The 11,150-nt window shown below is 46.3% G+C and overlaps 1 protein-coding gene across 3 annotated transcripts in view; it reads left to right on the top strand.

Moving 5' to 3' along the window:
- LOC135827709 (WD repeat-containing protein 35-like) overlaps positions 1-5,315 on the top strand; it is a 64,396-nt gene extending 59,081 nt beyond the window's left edge. For all 3 annotated transcript variants that reach the window (XM_065340162.1, XM_065340163.1, XM_065340164.1), the window contains 2 exons: positions 1,121-1,222; positions 4,513-5,315. In XM_065340162.1, the coding sequence (XP_065196234.1) occupies positions 1,121-1,222; positions 4,513-4,537 (127 nt within the window). In that variant the 3' untranslated portion in view covers positions 4,538-5,315. The remainder of the gene's footprint in view (positions 1-1,120; positions 1,223-4,512) is intronic.
- The last annotated feature ends 5,835 nt before the right edge of the window (positions 5,316-11,150 follow it).

Below are 11,150 nucleotides of genomic sequence, written 5' to 3' on the forward strand. Positions count from 1 at the left end.
CATGCCTTAATCTCCTTTACTACCACGGTCTTATACTGCACTCGAAAATATATATCTCCAAATCTTCGTCCTTGGGGGCTTCATCAGGGAGTGTATGATGCCGCTAAGCCATCAGGAAGTGTATGATGCCGCTAAGACATCAGGGAGTGTATGATGCCGCTAAGACATCAGGGAGTGTATGATGCCGCTAAGCCATCAGGGAGTGTATGATGCCGCTAAGACATCAGGGAGTGTATGATGCCGCTAAGACATCAGGGAGTGTATGATGCCGCTAAGACATCAGGGAGTGTATGATGCCGCTAAGGCCCTCTTCAGACTAGGTACAAAACAGCCTATAAGTCACATTTACATAGAAGTTTCCAAGACAACAACAAGAATCTGGCGGGAAGCCTAAAAAACTGCCCAATCTTTTCAGGCAGGGTGCCAACCCTTGTACAAGGCAACTTTTCTGCATTTATCAGACTTTCACCAGGCAGTTGTATGAACTTTGTACCCGGGTACGACTGTCCGCTGCTTTCACAAATCCCAGGCCCATTGCGCAATTTCGTAGGGTCAAAGGTTGCCTGTATATTGCATGTAAAATGTGTAGTCTGAATGCAGGCATGGAAAAATGTTGCCTTTTAGGTTTTATGCGATTTTGTACTGGATTTTCTATGTACGTAGTCTGATGAGGGCCTAAGCCATCATCAGGGAGTGTATAATGCCGCTAAGCCATCAGGGAGTGTATGATGCCGCTAAGCCATCAGGGAGTGTATGATGCCGCTAAGCCATCAGGGAGTGTATGATGCCGCTAAGCCATCATCAGGGAGTGTATGATGTCGCTAAGCCATCATCAGGGAGTGTATGATGTCGCTAAGCCATCAAGTAAAGACACAATACTGTTACTGTTGTTGCCTCCCTTGCCCAACAATGCAGCGTTGTGCTGTTCTTTGTCCTATGCTGTGCTGTGCTGTGCTGTTCTTTGTTGTGTTGGTTTTTGACCAATGCTGTGTTGTTGTGCTGGTCTTTGCCCAACAATGCTCTGTTGTCCTACGCTAAGTTATCCTATGCTGTGCTGTGCTGCGTTGTGTGGTGTTGTGCTGTGCTGTGTTGTGTTGTGCAATGGCGGTGGCTATTGTAGGAAATCCAATCGACGAGGAGGTGCAGCAGCGGCAGCGAGGCAAAACAAGATGGAATTTGAAGAAGTGCATTGTGAAGAGTGCGGAGAACCCACCGAGGACTGGTGAGATAAATTAGTATCAGTCTTTGTGTGTGTGTTTGTGTGTGTGTCTGTCAGTCTGCCTGTCTGTCTGTCTGTCAGTCTGTCTGTCTGTCTGTCTGTCTGTCTTTCTGTCATATCTTGCAAGGCAATGTTGCGAGGGGTATGCTTGTTAGCTACGTTGTGGTGCACAGCTGGATGGTGTGTGATGTGTTATGCATGTCTACTGGGTCCCTGAAACAATATCAGTTAGCCGTCAGTGGGACATTCGTGAGCACACGTGTATGACCGGAATTATGACATTATGTATTATGCCCGTAGCTATGCAAAAGATGTTATTTCAGTAACGTCTGGTTTTAGCCAGGTTCCACACCGCTTTAATTCGGTGTAGGTATGTGTGTATCTGTATGTGTCTGTATGTGTCTGTGTGTTATGGTGCCTTTAACCCTTTACCGGTCTACCATATGGCGAATCGATACTATAGTATCGGTACGTTTGGCCCTCATTTTTTGGGGTCTTGTTGCTAGGAGACAGCTAAAATGGCGGCCTACGCGTAGCTGAGGTTCAAGGCCTTCTGGCGATGTACAAAACAACCATGCTTACCATACAAATTTTTGCCGTATCGATCGACTGAAGTTTGTTAAAATTGGAAAAGACGACCATCCGCCATGCGCGCATTTCAAGAATGCGAGTGCATCTCTTGGGGCCGTGTTTGACAAGCGTTCTGAGAGCAGTAACTTCACCAGTCCAGGCTGGATCTCCCGGGAGGTTTTGCAGTGTAGTGTGTTGAGAAAAAGAGCTCCGCTGAGTCCTGCTAGTTCAAAAATATATCGTCCACGAATGAAGAAACAAAATTCTCCAAACAGAGAGGAAGCCTTCTTGCTGCCGACACGGCAACAGCGACTGTCACAAGGACTCGTCAGGTGCGATCAGCTGATTCGCCTGGCCGTGAAAATCACGGCATGCGTAAGCTCGCGCCTGAGTACTCATCTGAGCGAGGGTGAATCTGACGCGAGCAGCGCTGAGATGAACAAACCGAAATTGCGATATCGTGGAATGGGAATTGCTGCTGCTGGCGTATCGCCGATGGCGAGGTGTTGGTATTCAATGGCGGTATTGTAGAGAGCCTACATTTCTTGTAAAGACGTAGCCCTTACCTGATTGTTTATCGTACGACTTCAGCTCCATCACGAGCTTGGTATGCCCTTCGTGCTGTGATATTCGTGTATTTCATTCGCAATTGTATTTTCTCTCACCTTGAAGGGCTACCATGGGCCCTATCCTTGCCTGGACCTAGTCATATTTGAATTTTCTGGACGCGTTCAGGCATACAGATTTTGAAAACATATGGTTTACCCATACCTACATCACATGGTTCTTGAGTTATTGCTGGTTGTGTGTACATGTATTTGCGTGACCACCCCTCACATACATTGAGTGAGACCGGCAAAGGGTTAACGTGACGCGCCGTGGTTGGCGAGGTATCCCGTACGTGTCCCGTACCGTCCCATACTGCCCATACTGTACCGTTCCGTAAAAGAAAGCGGGCCACATATTCGAATAGGGCGTTCAGAGATAATCTGTACGTAGTAGTCTCAGGTTTTTCTTGGCGCTAGTAGTTTTCAGTGCGTGTCTTCGTTCATCGTCGAGATGTCTTCATGTTCTCCTCCCGGTTCTGAGGGAGCTGATCCTGTGCTGGTGACGGACAACCAGGTGAGTATAGCGGCGTAGGAGATCGGATCCACGTCAAGTGTCAGAAAGAAATCGGCCCACAGATCGTTAAGTAGACCCAAATCTGTTTCGCTAGAGCGTTTCCAGAAGCTGGAGTTATCAGTAGGCCAGGTATTTGCTTCCATCGAGAGTTTTATGTCCCGATTCCATCAGGCGTCTGGGAGTTTGTCGAGCAGACCGATCCGTGGATTTCGATATTGTTTGGGACTTTATGTTTGAGGGTCAAGATGAGTCAGGCTCAGACGAGATGCCGTCCATGGCAGATTATGTGACTCATTGTACTAGAAATCGAAGAATATACAACGAGAGAAGTTTGCCACATTGAAGGGGTCGCTCCAGCAGCCCTCGAATTGCCCCACCCTAGTAACGGCTATGGCCACAACAAGAAACGACCGAGCAAAGATCCTGTCGTTTGGAGACTCGCCGACTTCGTGACAGGATGCGTCGATAGCGAGAAACCACTAAACAGGCATCCAGTCGGCAGGAGAAAAGACATGATCTATGCCTGGCCCTATCGATTATCTCGTTCATGTCCCGTACCGTACCGGCAAAGACGGAGGGCCATATGTTGATATAGGACTTTCAAGTGCAGGATCACAACGTGAAGTAGAATGTGAGTGTCTGCGAAGTGTATCGAGGGAATATATGTGTTGTAAAAAATTGAAATAATGAAATAAGCTAGAACCATAGCGTATTAGAACTTGGTAGAATGTACCTGTCCGGGAGTTGGAGTTTTTGAGTTATGTATCTATGTTCCTTTATGAGCTGAAGTTTCTTTTTTCAGCTCTTGTTCGAGCCTGTAGCTGAGAACGTTCTAATGCGAATGGATCTTTGGATTGTTCAACTCCGTTCAGTGAAAACCGGGAACGTCTTTGCAATACAAAAATCATGTGCACGACGATCGTATTGTTGCTATTGTGGAATGCATGATAGCCTAAGCAAAAAAGCATAGCGAGGGCCCTGAGCTTTCAAACTCTCTCCTTTATGACTGGCTTTGGATGGAAATTTAATTTTTCATTTCTGTCAGGTTCGGCCTCATTTTCTCTGTGCTACTCTGATCAGTAGACAAAGCTCCAAACTGCATGCTGTTCGCAGATTGAGTGTATGACAGGAATTATTAAAATGGAACGCGAGACATTTGCAAATCTACGCTCAGTACCAATGACGTGGCCTACATTGGGGTATGGTGTGGTTTACGAGTCAGCCCACAAGCAAAATTCTGGAGCTGAATACAAGTGGAACTGTGTGTGTGTTCCTGTTGAGTCTTTCTCCCCTCTCCCGGGGAGACCCATGCGACCAGTTTTGGCAGTGAGCAACAAGTACAAGTGTGGGTGTGGGTGTGTGTATCTGTCCGTGTTTGTGTGTGTGTGTGTGTGTGTTTGTGTGTGTGTGTGTGTGTGTTTGTGTGTGTGTGTGTGTGTGTGTGTGTGTGTGTGTGTGCGTGCGTGTGCGTGTGTATCTGTCCGTGTTTGTGTGTTTGTGTGTGTGTGTGTGCGTGTGCATTTGTTTGTACATATGTGTCTTTCTCTGTGGGCCTGTATGTGCATATGTGTGTCCTGGGTTATGTGTGTCCGTGTATTCAGGGTAACTCAATGTCCAGCCTGCTAACATCGTCATCCATACTCCGTAACAGACGGACGTCGTCTTGATCCGCGTGTAGTCTATGCTACATGTGACCTGTGCCATCACTCTTATGACAAAGTTGTGCAAGGAGTGAAGCGCACTAGCAGATCTGATCAGCTGGCCTGTCCTGTGTGCCACAAAGTATGTGACAACTAGCGCATGTGCTTCAAGCTGTTCTCCTTCCAAGTCGTCACTTTCTGTGTGTGTGTGTGTGTGTGTGTGTGCATGTATGTGAAGTGGTTTTGTGTGGGTGCAGGTGTGTACGCGCACGTGCTATTATGTGCTTCTGTGTGTGTGTGTGTGTGTGTGTGTGTGTGTGTGTGTGTGTGTGTGTGTGCGCGTGTGTGTGTGCGTGTACATGTGTTACGTTGTACTTACATGGCAAATTAGGCGACAAGGAAACAAATGAGTCGTTTAAGATTGTTTTTGTGAAATTTCAAGTTCTTTCTATAATCCTTTTCTTGATCTTGCGTGAAATATTTTCCTAGAAATGTCCCTTCTTTTACGAGATTATTGTAAACATATCAAACGTGATCTTTCGTATCTAATAACCACCGGAACAGTTTGTTTCTTTCCTCTCTATTCTATGCTGTGTTTTGATTGTTTTGATCTCCTCCTTATTTGATGTATTTCTTGTTCCCCATCCGTACTGGTCGCACATTGTTCTTCCCCAAACCCTTGTTATACGCACAGCTTTGTGTCTGTGAGTAGTTCTGTACAATCAGTGTGTTCAAGTACATTAACATGATGGCTTGTATCCTTGGTAGGTCTATGGAGTTCATCGATTCATGATGACGTATTGGTCACAATGATGACATAACTTAATGGTAAAAAAATGACATAATGATCGAAAGTGTTCTCGTACAGAGTGTAGATGAAATACAACCCCTACGTGATCTTCCTAGTACTGGTATTCTGATTGGAAAGAAATGTAGGAAACCCCTCTGTAAACGAAGAGCTGCAAACGTCGCATACTTCTAGCACTTGATGCAAAGTAAAGTGCGTGGATTGGCAACTCACGCAACGGCTGTATACAGCTTATCATAGCACACTTGACATGTCCTCGTATGTATCACACAAGCATTGTTTTGACTAGGTATTGGAGCAAGGACGTTTTTTTGTTTTTTTGTTTTTTTACTTCACCAGATGCACACTGTCGTCTCGTCTACCCGCACGGCTAGGCTCTCAGTAGAGAGGTTGCGCACAACGAAAATTTGTAGCACCGTAACAAAATATTTTAACGAAAAAAGCAAACGGGTATTCGTAAACCAAGAGGCTGAGCACAACTTGTGCACTTTTTCGTAGTGGTGCGGCGGCCGCGCGGGTGCGAAGGGTCAAGACAGGGAGTTGTAAAATATCAGTATAGTACTCCAACGGAGTGCTGCATCTGCCGCTAGGGTTTATCGGGTGTTAGCGGCCGTCGTGAGTTCCCTTCGGGAACGGATACGATAATTTACTTTTTTTACTTACTCCTACGGACGAAAACCCGGACGGTCAACATTTTATGAATTTTCGTTGTGCGCAACCTCTCTAGTAGTACAAGATAAGCAATAATTATAATTATAACTTTATAAGAGGTGTGCTGAAAATTGATATAATTATAACTTTATAAGAGGTGTGCTGAAAATTGATATAATTATAACTTTATAAGAGGTGTGCTGAAATTGATATAATTATAACTAAACTGGTCTTTATAAGAGGTTTTTTGTGTTTATTTGAATTCAGATAGCTCAACAGTACAGAAGTACAACTGCAAATAGCACCGAATAGAAGGCCCCGAGAACTAGCCCTTTCCCAAAGGTGCTCTTTTAATTCGCACTTAGTGCTTTTCGCATCCCTCAAAATATGCTGAAAAGTGCTCTTTTTTCAGTGAAAACAGGCGAAAAGTGCTCTTTTTTCAGTGAAGCATGACCATGATACATTTTCAGATATGAACCCAAGCTGAGAAATCAATACGCACTCTTCCATTTATGGCTCTACGAAGGCAAAACAGGAAATAAAGCTCAAAAAACCACTTTTTACACCGGGTACAAGCTTCACCAACTTGTTGCCCCCCAAAAAAGCGGCGTGCCAAGGCCCATCGAGCACTTTGAAACTGTGATCGAATGCATGAGCAAGCAGATTTTGGCACTTTTTCAGCTAAAAAAGCTCAAAAAGGCGATATTCACCAAAAACGCAATAAAGGGCGAAAGAAACGGGCTTTTCCAAAAAGGGCGAAAAAAGGGCGAGCACCTTTGGGAAAGGGCTACCGAGAACGGGAAACCAAAAACGAAACAAAAACAGCAACATCAATTTACTGATTATGCACATTGCTTGAAAGCAGATCACATCGAGGTGTGCTGAAAATTGATAAATTATAACTTTATAAGGGCCGTTTCACACGAGGTATACATGGCTTTTCACGAATGGGCGTTCTATGCACAGTACACAGCGCGTGATTTCACACGAGTGTCGCAACATGCTTTTCAAGCAGCAGTTGCCATGGCAGCTTTGACCTGCCTCGCACAGAAGTCGTAAAACACGGAATCCGCACGCGAACGCGGGAGTTTTGAACACAAAATAATAATATTATTATTAGTTTGGCAAGGAGATGTTCTCTCCCTGATTCTCGTTTTCTTTGATCGCCACAAGGAGAGAAAGATGAACGGACGAGAGAGGTTGCAAAGGATGGCGAGGCGTAGAAAGACTGCATTGCCCTCGCTTGTTCAAAGTGTAATTTCAAGTTTTTCTCTGGATTCAACCATCTGAGCGGAAGGTTTGATTTCCTCAATTTGATCGAGTCCACTCAGGTGTCTTCTCGCAGGCGTCGCGCGAAATTTATGCTCTTGATAGTCGGCCCACAACTCAATAAGTCTAGCCTCCAGGTCATCAGAGAATATTTGGCGAGGCATTGTCCGAAACGGAAGGCACAACCAGCAACCAGCAATGAAAGCAAACAGAACCAAAAAAGCAAACACGACGACAGATCACAATGCAAGGAAAACGAAGTTTGTCAGTAGAACGCTGGGTATATCCTGCTTTCTACACCCCTCCTGGTCTTGCTGAAAACGTACACGATGCGTTTCACATTTCGCGCCAAAAGTGCTCCATCTCCTAGGGAACATAACCGGAAACGTGACATGTACGCGATTTTGTACCTCGTGTGAAACGGCCCTAAGAGGTATTAGGAAATTTGAGGCCACATGCCACGTACTGCTCTTTTCTCTCCGAAACTCAACACTTGCAAGCCAGATATGAAAGAAAGAAAAAATCATCAGTCACACCACCGGGACTCGAACCAGGGACCTTGCTATCTGGCTTGCATCATACTGGCAAGTCAAACCAATCAAGAGGGCCTGGCCATTCGCTTGATATCATGGGGAGCGCATCAAACCATGCCCACTGCGAGCAAATACAAATTGCAATTTAAAAGTTTGGGGCTTCACGGAGAATTTCGAAGTATTAGGAAATTTGAGGCCACATGCCACGTACTGCTCCTTTCTCTCCGAAACTCAACACTTGCAAGCCAGATATGAAAGAAAGAAAAAATCATCAGTCCCACCACCGGGACTCGAACCAGGGACCTTGCTATTCGCGAGCAATGCTCTAACCAACTGAGCTACAGTATGACTCTTATCCACAGTGATGGTCAACCTATCCTTCTTCAATCAATCCATATCTGGCTTGCATCATACTGGCAAGTCAAACCAATCAAGAGGGCCCTATATAAGAGTCATACTGTAGCTCAGTTGGTTAGAGCATTGCTCGCGAATAGCAAGGTCCCTGGTTCGAGTCTCGGTGGTGTGACTGATGATTTTTTCTTTCTTTCATATCTGGCTTGCAAGTGTTGAGTTTCGGAGAGAAAAGAGCAGTACGTGGCATGTGGCCTCAAATTTCCTAATACTTAGAAATTCTCCGTGAAGCCCAAAAATTTTAAATTGCAATTTATAAGAGGTGTGCTGAAAATTGATATAATTATAACTTTATAAGAGGTGTGCTGAAAATTGATATTTTAGCTGCCATGCCATTGTATATCAACTCAGTATGTTTGTCACTAGAAATCCCAGCGAGGCCCGGTTGCTGAGCAAGGCCCGGGGCACTGATATAAAACGAGATATCCGTTCACTGACAGTATTTCCTCATCAATCATGATGTGAAAGCGGGAGCAAACAAATAATGTGTTCTACTACAGTAGAAGTAATGTAGTAGACCAACAGTAGATCTACACTGCTACAGGTCTGCTGAATACATTCCCAAATTGGGAAGGTCACAACCTGTACTGCGGAGCACATATTTTGTGAATGCTTATTTCCATAATTATCAGTATGGAGTGTATCCACCGTCTGCTCCAATGCATGACAGCTTTGATTCTGCTCGCCATCCACAAGGTGAGTGGCGAAATGTCATCTGGCTTCCGTGCCTCCCATTTCCTGGGTGAGAGTTTCCCTTAGCTGTGCAACGTTCCCACAATGGGACTGGAGAACACGCTGCTTCAGGAATGCCTACACACTTTCGATCGGATTCAGATTTGGCGATGACGCCGGTTGACAACCTGAATGGCCGGAACTCTGTTGGCGATCCAATCAATCTACATACTCATTGTATCACACTGCATTCAAGTTTTGCTGTAGCAGTTAGGTGGGGTTGACGGTGATATTGGTCTGATGCTAGACTGGCTTGCTATGGAGCCGTTGCAGCCTCCCCTCTACTCCACATGCACAACCCTCAGAGATACTAGACTGGCTTGCTATGGAGCCGTTGCAGCCTCCCCTCTACTCCACATGCACAACCCTCAGAGATACTAGACTGGCTTCCTATGGAGCCGTTGCAGCCTCCCCCTCTACTCCACATGCACAACCCTCAGAGATGCTAGACTGGCTTGCTATGGAGCCGTTGCAGCCCCCCCCCTCTACTCCACATGCACAACCCTCAGAGATAGTAGACTGGCTTGCTATGGAGCCGTTGTAGCCTCCCCTCTACTCCACATGCACAACCCTCAGAGATGCTAGACTGGCTTGCTATGGAGCCGTTGCAGCTTCCCCCTCTACTCCACATGCACAACCCTCAGAGATGCTAGACTGGCTTGCTATGGAGCCGTTGCAGCCTCCCCCTCTACTCCACATGCACAACCCTCAGAGATGCTAGACTGGCTTGCTATGGAGCCGTTGCAGCCTCCCCTCTACTCCACATGCACAACCCTCAGAGATACTAGACTGGCTTGCTATGGAGCCGTTGTAGCCTCCCCTCTACTCCACATGCACAACCCTCAGAGATGCTAGACTGGCTTGCTATGGAGCCGTTGCAGCCTCCCCTCTACTCCACATGCACAACTCTCAGAGATACTAGACTGGCTTGCTATGGAGCCGTTGTAGCCTCCCCTCTACTCCACATGCACAACCCTCAGAGATGCTAGACTGGCTTGCTATGGAGCCGTTGCAGCCTCCCCTCTACTTCACATGCACAACCCTCAGAGATGCTAGACTGGCTTGCTATGGAGCCGTTGCAGCCTCCCCCTCTACTCCACATGCACAACCCTCAGAGATACTGCTGGGTCATAGCAGCTCTGTGGACCTTTGCATTATCTATATGCAGGCTTCATTCGCCTTGAAAAACACAATCATGTTGGCAGTGTCGACAGCCTCCGCGACAACAGCATCAGCGAAACTCTCTCCGTTCCAACTATCCGTGGATGCCAAGCCCCCGACACATCCAAAGATTGAAATGGCCCGATGACGTGGACCATCGCAGGTATCTGGGCTTGCTGCACAGTTTACCAAGCATCCTTCGTGGGAAATCAGAAAGTAATCTGGTGGCCAGCCGCCTGGGCCAAGTGCAAAGCAAGACTCGCTTTCCATGTCAGCTTCTCGGTGATGCGGTGACCTGACCGAAGACGAACATTTTGTGGCTTATCCGTCTGCACGAACTAACTTCCAGCAAGGTCGGCCGTGAGTGTACACCTTCTTTCGAATACTTCACGTCCTCAACATCCGTTTGCTGCTGCTGATGCTGCTGCTGCTGACACTGTACTCAGTCTGAAGGTCTACCAGTAGTACCTGCTCTCCTACCCATTACCATGATTGTCATGATTGTCATACTCACGACCACTACACTCTCTGATCGGCTACACCAATCACTGAAAATTTGAGAAGGAAAAAGCTTTGCGAATCCTGACCTCAGGCCGGCTTGCCTGCGACCGAGATTATGCCATGGCACTCTGCAGCACCACATGTAGCCTATAGCCGAGTATAGGTCTACAGACTCAGTCATCTTGGTCATAATACTACTCAAAGAACTTTATTGAAAATCCATGATAATGTGATCGGAAAGATGATTGAAGAAAAATCCAAAGTCAAACCCAGGCAATTATTAGCAGTCACTACTATCAAAGCAGATCATTATTTGCAATGGCGCAACTTGGAAACCCGCACAAAATTACAGACTATCCCTACTTGTAAAGTAGGTCGATATGAAGGTGCGTCTACAAAGACCGTAGACGGCACTCATCCAGGAATGACAAAGCCCCGGATCGCCTACGCAAATATGAGGCCCGGCAACAATCATGGTCATAGTACTGACCGTAGATCTACATTCTACGATAGTACTCTACATCTACTGTCGC

Source organism: Sycon ciliatum, chromosome 11 (assembly GCF_964019385.1).
Source record: "Sycon ciliatum chromosome 11, ocSycCili1.1, whole genome shotgun sequence".
Taxonomy (NCBI): Eukaryota; Metazoa; Porifera; class Calcarea; order Leucosolenida; family Sycettidae; genus Sycon; species Sycon ciliatum.